This window comes from Microchirus variegatus (assembly GCF_963457635.1).
Source record: "Microchirus variegatus genome assembly, chromosome: 4".
NCBI classification, from domain to species: Eukaryota; Metazoa; Chordata; class Actinopteri; order Pleuronectiformes; family Soleidae; genus Microchirus; species Microchirus variegatus.
Window position 1 is genome coordinate 14,849,496 of NC_139805.1, and position 12,505 is coordinate 14,862,000.

Below are 12,505 nucleotides of genomic sequence, written 5' to 3' on the forward strand. Positions count from 1 at the left end.
GTTAAAAAAAATCTGTATGAATCTGTATTTCAGAATAAGGTTCCTTTAGCTTTATTAGAAAATAATTTCACAAAATCTCTCTAATCGCTCTCTCTCCCCCTCTCTTCTCTCTATGTGTGTGTGTTCTGACCAGTTTGACTCGATATTGATTTTTCATTATGAAACACTATGTGGATATTTGACTTGATGAGAAACCGCGCGAGAGAAATCATAATTTTTATGTATTTTTTTTTTTTTGAAATAAATAAATAAATGGGAGATTAAAGGCAAAATAGCTCGCCAATGTTTGAAGGGGTTTGTTTTTTTTTTCGACGACGAAAACGAGGTTTTTCAAACGACATCAATCACGCATTCAGTGTTTTATTTAATATCAAGGAATACACATTTACTTAATTACATAACACATGTTTAATTTCTAAAGATAAACCAGTTGCTGTACACGCGCCCGACACATTCCCGCCATTATATAAAAAAAGACTTAATAAAACTGTTGGAGCATTTTAGCATAAACAAACTCCAAAATATGCATTTTTACACATCCATTCTCGTGGGTCAGTGTGATAATGTGATGCTGCTTCTGCTGCTGCTGCTGCTGCTGTTTTCACCAAACAAAACAAAACTAAACAAAGAAATGACATTTCCCTCGTTCCTCGCCTCGGCCCTGATTTGCATCCAGCAGCTGCTCACGCTCACGCTGCCATCACATCTCCTCTGAAATCATTAACAGGTGAATTAAGATCATGTATCTATCTGCGCGGAAACGCCTCAGAGATCAGCACCATGGACAGTTGACGGACATGTTCTCTCTCACACACACACACAGCAGGAGGCAACGATAGAAGATGGGAAACAATTAATGCATTCATAGAAAATATGACGTAATTCGAAATAATAATAGAATAGGAAAGTATGAAAAAAACAAAAAGGCAGGACAACATACAAACAACCCCGATATGTCATCATATCATTTCTGGCTGCTGTAAAATGTATTTTATTTTATTTCTTTAATTTTATTTATGTTAAACAGGCAGTGATGATTTAATTGATTTGCTGTCTTTCTTTTTTAATATGCATATGACGATAAACCTCATGTATCTCTGCAATTCATATACGATCATTTAATAACGTATTATGTTATTAAATTATATTATGTCGGGTTTAAAATTTTGAAAACGTATTTATTTCTAATATTTCTGTTTAATCCTCCACACGAGGGTCGCAGGGGCTGCTGGTGCCAATCCAAAATTTAAATATGTATTTAATATTTTATGACGCAGCAACTCTGTGTGACGTTCGACGTGAGCGTGGTGATCACCTTGCGCTGACCTTGTGCTGATGTTTTTTATTTTGTTTTGTTTTTCACCAGAAATCCCTCAGTGTGCCGGCTGCAGTCAACACATCCTGGACAAGTTCATCCTGAAGGTGCTGGACAGACACTGGCACTCCCAAGTGCCTCAAGTGCGCAGACTGCAAGACTCCGCTGGCGGACAAGTGTTTCTCCAGAGCAGGAGGAGTCTACTGCAAAGAGGACTTCTTCAAGTAAGTGACACGTCACTCTTCTGCTGCTGCTGCTGTTTGCTTGTTGTGTGTGTGTGTGTGTGTGTGTGTGTGTGGTGTGTGTGTGTGTGTGTGTGGTGTGTGTGTTTAGTTGTTCTGGCTTTAACAAAAAAAAGATTAAATATTAAGCACGTAATTAACACCTTATGAAGGAAAAAATCAGAATTAATGTCGTTAATATAGGTAGAATAAGGTTATGTAGAATAAGGTGTTAATACGTGCTTAATGATAAAGGGCTAGTATGCTACTTACATGCATGTTAGTTAGCACCTTAATGGTCAATAGTTTTTTTTTTTATTATTATGTTTTAATAATGATATATAATAATAATAATAATAATAATAATAATTCAGAGAAAATATTTTACTAAAGGTTGTTTTTGACTGAAATATCACCAAATTATATAAAAAGTTTGATCAACTTGCTCTTGGGATAACGAAACTAACTTGATTTTTGTTTTTGCTGTTTTAATAATACTTTTGAAACGGGGGGATTTTGAAATAAAAAAAATAGTTTGAGACAATTTCACTTGTTCAAATGAGTTTGACCCAATAAAATGTGACCACTTTAGTTTAAGTAATAATCGTTGCAGTTGGTAGAATTTTAAATGTAAGATGTTTCATGATGACAATCAGACAATCATTCATAGTTTATCACAGTTCATGTAATTTACATTTATGTTGACATAAAAAGAGAAAAACAAGAATTTTCTTTCTTTTTTTCCTTTCTTTATTTCTTTCCTTCCTTCCTTTCTTCCTTGCAAGGATTGCATTTGTGCGACATTACAGACGGAAATTGAGTTTGACTTTTACCCAGAACAGGATCAGCAGATCCAGGCTTTTTACTAAATCACGTTTAGAAAGGTTTTAATGCTCAAAGCTTGAATGAGACCTAAAGAGCTCTGGAGTCTCACTGAGAGTTAACTGTGTTTAGCCTGACCTGGGGACAGCAGGGGGGGGGGGGCGTTTGCATGTACATACTGTGGTGAGGGACACGTCGGGACACACACATATACATAAACAGACACACAGATTCACTGATGCTTGCTTCCCGGCAGTGATTTGTAGGCTTCACCTTGCTCTTTTTATTTCTGTGGGTTGGATGTGTGATTTAAAGCCTCTCCTCCTGAGTCAGTGCTTTATTGGTTCTCCTCAGGGTGTGTTTACTGTGAGCCTCCTCCTATACACCCCCCCCCCCACCCTTTCCCTTCTTCCTCCTCCTCCTCCTTAGCTCTCAGTGCTTAATCTGCAAACACATAAACATGCAAACACAAACACACACATGCACACCACACACTGTGCATTGATTCTCTCCATCCATCAACCTGAGGACAGGTCTGTCGTTAACAGAAATGCATTCCGGTGCTGATGTTTCCTTCCACAACAGCTGGAGATTCTGTTGTGCACACACTTTGCCATCATTCTTGCTGTGATTTGAGAAATTACCTGTCTTGCATGTAAAATTTTAATTTCCGTTACTCTCGCCACCTCCATCAGCTTGTAAATTACGCATAAGTAGGACAACGGTGACAGTCTGACCTGGTGTTTTGCATCAAATGTCCTAACTGCAAATCTCTCTTAATGATGTCCTGCAGGCGCTTTGGAACAAAATGTGCATCGTGCCAACAGGGGATCCCACCGACGCAGGTTGTGCGGAAGGCGCAGGACTTTGTGTATCACCTGCACTGCTTTGCCTGTATTATGTGCAGCCGACAGCTGGCCACCGGGGACGAGTTTTACCTCATGGAGGACGGGAGGCTGGTGTGCAAGGTGGATTATGAGACGGCAAAACAAAACGGTAGGTCTGCAGGAATCTCAAATACTAAAACCACAAAAAAAGAAAATGTTTATACTCAGCAGACGCTGTGACAGTGGAAAAGATTTTAAAGGAATGAAGAGAGAGGTGGGAAACTTTATTTCAGAATGAAACAAGAATTTAAAAAAGCTCACAATTTAGCATCACAGTGAGAAAGAAGTGACTCTGCACTGAAATGAGTGTGTCTTGACTGAAGTACATCAGACAGCTGTATTAGAGGACATGACAGATACAACCACAGTATATGCAATGCAGTGAACGTGGATCTCTCTCATTTGTGTGTGTGTGTGTGTGTGTGTGTGTGTGTGTGTGTGTGTGTGTGTGTGTGTGTGTGTGTGTGTGTGTGTGTGTGTGTGTGCTGTCTCCCACTCCTCCCTGTCTTTTGCGATTTCCACACATCTCTGATTGATTATGTAAAGTTAAGCAATGCTCTTGTACAGTGTGGCCACAATAACTCTGTTCCCCCTGGCACTGAGTAGATTTATGTCCTCTGCTGTTGTGGGTGTGTGTGTGTGTGTGTGTGTGGGGGGGGGGGGGGCAGATGCACAAGGACAATAATACACTTTCATATATGATCATTCACTTCCTTGAATGCACACATATACTCTGTGCAAAGGCCGATGGGCATTGTCTGTGAAGGCATGCGTGACAAAGGCAAGAGGCCGTTTACTCACACTTCTCATGTTGTCTTCAGATGATTCGGAGGCAGGAACCAAGCGACCGAGGACCACGATCACTGCGAAACAGCTGGAGACCCTGAAAAGTGCCTACAAAAACTCGCCGAAGCCAGCACGCCATGTCAGAGAGCAGCTTTCCTCGGAGACGGGTCTAGACATGAGAGTAGTGCAGGTAGAGCGTTTTGTTCTTCTTTTTGGAGGCTTTCAAGATCCTGAAAAAATCTGAATTCATATCAAATGTTGCAGATTAGTTAGATTAAGAAAGCCTATAAGGAAACAAATTTTAAAGGCATGAAGAAACCACTAAACTATCCTGTTTATGTCCAGTTATTATAGACAGTTATTAGGCCTATGATTCTGAGGCTGCTAGTCTTTTTCACAGTAATGAGATTAGTTATTTTTTATATTCTATATAGCATGATTTTGTTGTTGCTTTTAGTCAACAGTTTATGGTGTTCATTAAGACTGAGTCTTTCAGTTTCAGTGCAAAATATATTGTCATAATACACATATCAACACTTTTAAATATACAAACTTTATACTATTAAAACAATGAATATAATCAGATTCACCCAAAAATTGATGTCCAATAATGGATAATGATTATTATTATTATCGTCCTTACTTAATGATAATTATTATTATTATTATCACTGCCAGGTTTGGTTCCAGAACCGACGAGCAAAGGAAAAGCGGCTGAAGAAAGACGCAGGCCGGCATCGCTGGACTCAGTTTTATAAAAGTGTCAAACGCAGCCGAGGAGGAGCTAAAGTGGAGAAGGAAAGCTCCGCTGACGACGCGGGACTCAGTGACAGCGAGCTGAGCTTCAGAGGTACCCACAGTGTAGATAACTTTAACCCAGTGCAAATCTATTATTGCTTAAGAGAGAGAGAGAGATTCCTGAAAGGGAATCATCAGTCATGCTGTTGTTCTAATGGGATTAAGGAAGCCTACAAGCTGCTAAATGACAAGAGTGCAGCAGCAATTGAATGTGTCTTTGCAGCATTTCATTTGTTTCCCTTCAATGTTAAATGAATGGCGTCGTTCTCAGGCAAATCCAAAATGGCATTCTCATTTCACATTCCCCTCACACCTCCCTGTGGCTGCACACACGTCCTCCTGCCTCTGTTTGTTGCCGTGATGGAGCTTATTGGAAAAAAGAGAGTGAGAGGGTCCTTAGTGGGAGGATGCAAACATTTTAGACGTCCCTCTGTTATTTAATGTTTGCAGACGCTGTTTTGGGGAGTCATAAAAGTCTTTGAGCCACTTTTAAAAAGAAGGCCATTTTTATGAGAAATGAAAACAGGGTGACAGAAACTCTATAAAGCATGTGAGGCTTTTAGTCAATTAGAGAGAAAGTGCTGTGCGCCTTTGTTGTTATTGAAGCCAATGATATAGGAAGAGTGGACGGGGACGGAAACAGATATTTTGTGCTGCAGTCATGGCACACACATTCAGTCGACCCCCCTTTGTTGGAGAACAATGTAAAAGCACATCCTTTCTCACCAACAAAAACAGAAAAGCTTATCATGGACCTCACTGCCAGGTTCACTTATTGTACCTCCAACGTTGTGACAATAAATCTCACTCATAAAAGCACTTAACTGTATTGAAATACAACAACTATATAATGTTCCTGCATAGTGCTGTGTCAAAGTCTTCCCACTCCTCATGCTAAGTGATGGTTTCTATTCCACAGAAGACCAGGTGCTGTCAGATCTTGGCCACACCAATGGGCTTTACGGGAGCGTTGGCGACGTGACCAACAGCACGGTGCTCAACGGCGGCTTCTCTGTCGACGCAGCAGGCCAGCCTTACCACGACATTCGAGCAGGAAGCCCGTACGGCCTCCCTCAGTCACCCTCCTCCATCACCTCCCTGTCCGGCCACACTCCTCTCCTTAACAACCTGGGCTTCAACATGGACAGTCTGGTGGCGCAGGGCGGTGCAGGCGGAGTGGGACAGGCTCTGAGGGCCATGGCAGGAGGGCCCACCTCAGACCTCTCTACAGGCAGCAGTACAGGATACCCCGACTTCCCCACCAGCCCTGCCTCGTGGCTGGACGAGATGGACCATTCCCAGTTTTGAGTTTGAAGATTGTTGTTCCGGTCGTACGACAAAACAGACTCACAAGGCTTTTTTTTTTAACATTTCTTTCTATCACCCTCCAAGACTTGGTTTGTTGTGTGATGCTGGAAAATGCTGAAGAGCAGAAGGAAGAGATGACTCTCAGCAAGTCCATCGCGAAGGAACCGCCTGGGTCAAAAACGTGTAGTCCAGAGAAAAGCAGTGAAGAACTCCTCCACACCGCTCAATGTTCAGTCTCAACATTGTCTCATAGAACGTTTTTGTTATCACCTCACTTTATTTTGTTCTTTCACTCTCTGAAAATGAGAATGGATTTCCAATATGTCAGTGGATTACACTTCCCAGGGGAGGTAATATTGTCTCGTCCCCCTAAAAATAAGTCGCCAACAGCTGCAACATTAGGGCTAAATCTGTAGATCTATGTCCCTATGAGACCCAGGAGGCACCTGCATGCTTCTGATTCATGAGTAGAAATGAGCAGGACTGCTGTCCGGCGACATCAAAGCCTTTACATTGGCAATGCACTTTATTCTCCTCTTCTTTTTCTACACTTAAGGACAGAGATGCAGAGGAAAAAGAGAAAAAAAGGGGAGAGACATATGCACAAGGCAAAAACACAGTGTTTCATTGGGAGAGAAATTTACAAGAACAGTGGCACAAGTGTGAATTTTGAACCATGCTGATGTTTTTTTTAATGTATTGCTGAAGCTTACACGTTATTAGGAAGTAGATGGTCTGTTCATTCTATCCGTCCGTCTGCCCGTAAGAGAGGTGATGCCTCCTCCGTTTGACTTATAGGGCATTCACTGTTTGCAACACAGCAGGTCTCGCTTCTATATTTATAGGTGCTGGACTTGTTCTCGTCTGTGTCAAAGCTTGTCTGAGAGCGGATGTCTGTCAGTATTAAATTGTCCGTTTTTTCAGATTCACCAGGAATCAAAGCTCGCGAGTTTGGACGGTCGAGTCATTTTACGGCTTTGAGAAATTCTAGTAATATATTAAGTCTAAATTATTGATTTATTATTTTGAATGCACACATGTATGACAAAGAGATTAAGACATGCAGAATCATTTGCAAATATTAATGAATGGTTTCTTCTACTGGACATTCAGAACACCCGACAAGTATTAGCAGGAACTTTGAGAAAAGAAGTCTCTGCGTTGGCTCTTCTGTTCTGTCAATCTGACCCAGGCTTCTCTTGCTAATCTACTCCAGTCCAGCAGATCTCCAGCTTTGGCTGCTATCAACCTACTTACTGAGGCCAGATGTGTTGTCAGCCTGTTCTGTTCTCCCACTGTCTGGTCTCAATGTCAGAGGGATTACCACACAGCGCCCCTTCCCCCATACAGTGCTGACACTATACTGTCTCATCAGTGTTAGTATGTCTGCTGAGCTCATGTTCCCGACACTTAAAATCAGCACTTCAATCAGCTGCATCTTAAAATCCCCACACTATCACAGGCAATAAGTGACAAAACGCTGATCCGCTGTTTTTCTGACTCTCCCGAAAACGTTCTCTTTCTATCTTCTGAAAACTGAGTGTCCTGGTGACCATGTTATAAATCCAGTCATTATTTTTGATCTGTGGGGGGAAATTCTTGTTTGTGTTTCTTCAGTGAAGACAAAAACAAATCTATTTGCTCACCTTCTCCTGAACATTTGCCAAGTCCTTTTTTTTTCTACTGGAGCATCCGATGTAGGAGCCAGAAAATAAATCAACAAACAGAAAGCAACAGAGTTAAGACAACATGGAAAACTGTGGATTATTGAACTCAATTTACAGTGTAAATATTTACTGGATGTATGGTATCAATGAAAGGCTTATATTTACAGTGTAACTGCACTGGGGTTAATGTGGAAGTACAGGGAACGCAAACAGAATAAGGAATAAAAAGAGTAACAACTTTGTGTTAAAGGGTCACTTATAATATATTAAACTCTTTGATTTACTAGATAGCTGCTTAAATATGTGTGAATTAGCAGAAAAATACAGAATTTAACACTGGTTATGGTTTCAGTATTGTAAAAAAATAAATAAAATATGTACATTAAATTAAAATACAGTCAAAAAGTGACTGTTACTATGAACAATATTGCACATTATTGATGTTGCTGGTAATTGCAGCACCAGTCACCATTTGGAAATAATAATAATAATATAATCTAGTATAATTCACTTCTACATTCCCTTAAATGCACGTTTGATTCCCACTGTAAGTGTTTCATTGGTACCTCGCATGAACAAAATGTTTACATTGTCAGTTGGAGGCTGCAGTGATCGACAGCGCTGAGTGAAAATCCTGTACAAACACATTGCCATTGCTGTTTCGTTAAAGTCTGTGTTGCCTCAGAGGTTTGCATCTTAATTGTTGTAAATTTTGTACAGTTTGAAAAACGTGTTGATTGTCTTGTTTCACGAGCGCTATTTATTATTATTATTGTTATTATTATTATTATTATTATTGCCATGTGTCTTTGAAAAAGATGTAAAAGAGAGCACTGAATTTATTCATTTACAGTATGCCTTCTGTGTAATGGTATGAACTGTGTACAGTCAAATCTATATGAGGAAAATAAAGCTGAATTGTCTTTGGGTTACCCTGTGCTACTTTTCTCTTGAATACGCCAGGCCTGCAGTGATGAATGGGAGAGTTAAGATTTTCAGCTCAGCTTTGTTTCCAATATATCAAAAGAAAAATATCTGCTTTAGGTGTTTTTATTATTTTGCCTTATCTAAACGCTCTTAGAGCGAGTTAACCCGCAAATTCATTTACCCATTGAGAGCATTTACCACACACTTAGGCCTCTATTCAATTGTGGAGATCCATTTAGTACCACCAACAGACAGTGGTCAGTCAGTTAACAGTGATTGATGCTGCTTTCCTCTCTCACTTTGGGGTGGGGAGGGGCAGGGGTGACAAGAAAGATGCATGAAGAGAGAAAAAAGAGAGAAGAGGAAAGGGAGAGAGGAAAAAAAAAGAAAAAATAATAGGGAAACAGACGCAGATGCTGCCGCTTTCTCTTATCCTCACAGTGCTAAAGAGACACAGCAGCAGATTGTGGCACTGCACTATCACGTCTATCTTTAATCTTTGTGCTGTTAACTAATTGTGGAGTGCTTAGTGATACATGGACAAATATGCTTTGTGGTCTGGCAAAGAGGGAATTATGGCCCATATGCAGGCAGTTAGCTTATATGTCAATGTGACAAACTATAATGCAGGACTATAGCCAGCATTCTTTATCACTCAGACCATGAAGAACAATTCTCCAGTTCAACCAAGAGTGTCACCCCTTACACTATTGTATTTTTTGTTGTTAAACGTATTATTATCTTTAATTTTAGACTGAAATGAGTCTCTGTTGTCTCTTTTGACCAGAACAGAAGCGTGCCACCAACTTGACTTGGAAATGGCATGCCACAGGGAGCTGCACGGACTGTAGGTGTTCACGCAGTCATCCTTGTAGGGTCAGAGCAGACCACAGTGGAAAAGGGCTGATGACTTGTATGCCACATTGGACTATTGCGGACGTATGACCTGGGCCTAAACATAGGTAGGTTACAGATTATTATTATACTACACTATTTCGTCCAAAATCTGACAAAAAGTCATACTATACTATGTCATCCAAAATCTGATAATTTTTTTGAAAAAAGATTTTTAGCCCAAAATGTGACCAAAACGTCATACTATACTATGTCATCGACCTGAATATCATACTACACTTTTAAGTCCAAAATCTGACCATTGTTTAGAAAAAAAACTGTGGCCAAAATTTGACAAAAACGACATACTATACTATGTCGTCCAAAATCGAAAAATGTTTTGAAATTTTTTTTTTTAGCCCAAAATGTGACCAAAACGTCATACTATACTATGTCGTCGGCCTCAATGTAATACTACACTATTTTTTTCAAATTCGGACTATTTTTTTGAAAAAACAATTTTGGTCCAACATTTGACAAAAACGACATAATATACTATGTGGTCCAAAATCAAAAGTTTTTTTGAATTTTTTTTTTTTTGCCCAAAATGTGACCAAAACGTCATCGTTTACTATGTCGTTGACCTCAATGTCATACTACACTATTTCGTCCAAAAACTGAGCATTTTTTTGCAAAAAAATTTTGATCCAAAATTGGACAAAAAAGACATACTATACTATGTCGTCCAAAATCTGACAATTTTTTTGAATTTATTTTTTTGCCCAAAATGTGACCAAAACGTCATACTATACTACGTCGTTGACCTCAATGTCATACTACACTAAAAAAAACATTTGGTCCAAAATCTGATAAAAACATCATACTATACTGTGTTGTTATTTTCATTTAAAAACACACACTATGGAGCTGAAATAGCTCAGTTGGGAGATCGTCAGACTTAAAATCTGAAGGTCCCTGGTTCAATCCCGGGTTCCAGCAGCAAATGTCAAAGACCACACATTGGTTACCTTGTAATTATATTAGTCGTGTGATAATATGCAATAGAATACACTTATAAAAGTGCAAATTGGGACAAAAACGTCATACTATACTATGTCGTCCAAAATGTAACCATATTTCTGAAAAAAAAAATTTGGTCCAAAAATTTGACAAAAACAACATACTATACTATGTCGTCCAAAATCGGACAATTTTTTTTTGCCCAAAATGTGACCAAAATGTCATACTATACTATGTTGTCGACCTCAATATCATACTACACTATTTCGTCCAAAATCTGCCCATTTGTTTGAAAAAAACAAATTTGGTCCAAAACTTGACAAAAACGTCATACTATACTATGTCGTCAAAAATCTGACAATTTTTTTGAATTTTTTTTTAGCCCAAAATGTGACCAAAGCGTCATACTATACTATGTTGTCCAAAATCTGATAATTTTTTGGAAAAATATTTTTAGCCCAAAATGTGACTTAAACGTCATACTATACTATGTCGTCAGCCTCAATGTAATACTACACTAATTGGTCCAAAATATGACACATTTTTTGAAAAAACAATTTTGGTCCAAAACTTGACAAAAACATTATACTATACTATGTCGTCGACCTCAATGTCATACTACACTATTTCGTCCAAAATCGGACATCGTATGATCGGACGTCATACTATACTATGTAATTTTTTGGGGGGGGAAAATTGTCCAAAATTTGACAAAAACTTCATACTATACTATGTCGTTTTTTTGAAGAAAAAAATGTGTCCAATATTTAAAATAAAACTTCATACTATACTATATCGTCCAAAATTTGACAACAACGCCATGCTATACTATGTCGTTCAACATTTGAAAAATCTTTTGAAAAAAAACATTTGGTCCAAAATTTGATAAAAACATCATACTATACTATGTTGTAGATTTCAATTAAAAACACACTAAGGAGCTGAAATAGCTCAGTTAGGAGATCGTCAGACTGAAGCTCTGAAGGTCCCTGGTTCAATCCCGGGTTCCTGCAGCACATGTCGAAGGCCCTGTGAGTATTAGTGGTGTGATAATATGCAATAGAATACAGAAATAAAAGTGCAAACTAGGATAAAAACGAAGTTCTATACTATGTAGTACGTCATACTATGTCTTCCAAAATGTGACCATTTTTGGAAAAAAAAATTTGGTCCAAAATGTGACCAAAACATCATACTATACTATGTCATCGACCTGAATATCATTCTACACTTTTTAGTCCAAAATCTGACCATTGTTTAGAAAAAAAAACTGTGGTCCAAAATTAGACAAAAACGACATACTATACTATGTCGTCCGAAATCGAAAAATGTTTTGAAATTTTTTTTTAGCCCAAAATGTGACCAAAACGTCATACTATACTATGTCGTCGGCCTCAATGTCATACTACACTATTTTTTCCAAATTCGGACTATTTTTTTTAAAAAACAATTTTGGTCCAACATTTGACAAAAACGACATAATATACTATGTGGTCCAAAATCGAAAGTTTTTTTGAATTTTTTTTTTTTGCCCAAAATGTGACCAAAACGTCATCGTTTACTATGTCGTTGACCTCAATGTCATACTACACTATATCGTCCAAAAGCTGAGCATTTAAAAAAAAAAAATTTTGATCCAAAATTTGACAAAAAAGACATACTATACTATGTCGTCCAAAATCTGACAATTTTTTAGAATTTTTTTTTTTTGCCCAAAATGTGACCAAAACGTCATACTATACTACGTCGTTGACCTCAATGTCATACTACACTATTTCGTCCAAAATCTGACCATTTAAAAAAAAAATAAAAATTGGTCCAAAATTTGACAAAAGCGTCATACTATACTATGTCGTCCAAAATTGAAAAAAAAAAAATTGGTCCAAAATTTGAAATAAAACTTCATACTATACTATGTCA

General features: G+C 38.4%; 1 protein-coding gene across 1 annotated transcript in view; it reads left to right on the top strand.

Moving 5' to 3' along the window:
* The window catches only part of lhx4 (LIM homeobox 4), a gene marked incomplete at both ends in the record, with an annotated part of 10,331 nt that extends 4,194 nt beyond the window's left edge, over positions 1-6,137 (top strand). The window contains 6 exon segments of the mRNA XM_083888164.1: positions 1,367-1,446; positions 1,448-1,539; positions 3,152-3,354; positions 4,067-4,221; positions 4,710-4,881; positions 5,749-6,137. Coding sequence (XP_083744290.1) covers positions 1,367-1,446; positions 1,448-1,539; positions 3,152-3,354; positions 4,067-4,221; positions 4,710-4,881; positions 5,749-6,137 — 1,091 coding nt within the window.
* Between the last annotated feature and the right edge of the window lie 6,368 nt (positions 6,138-12,505).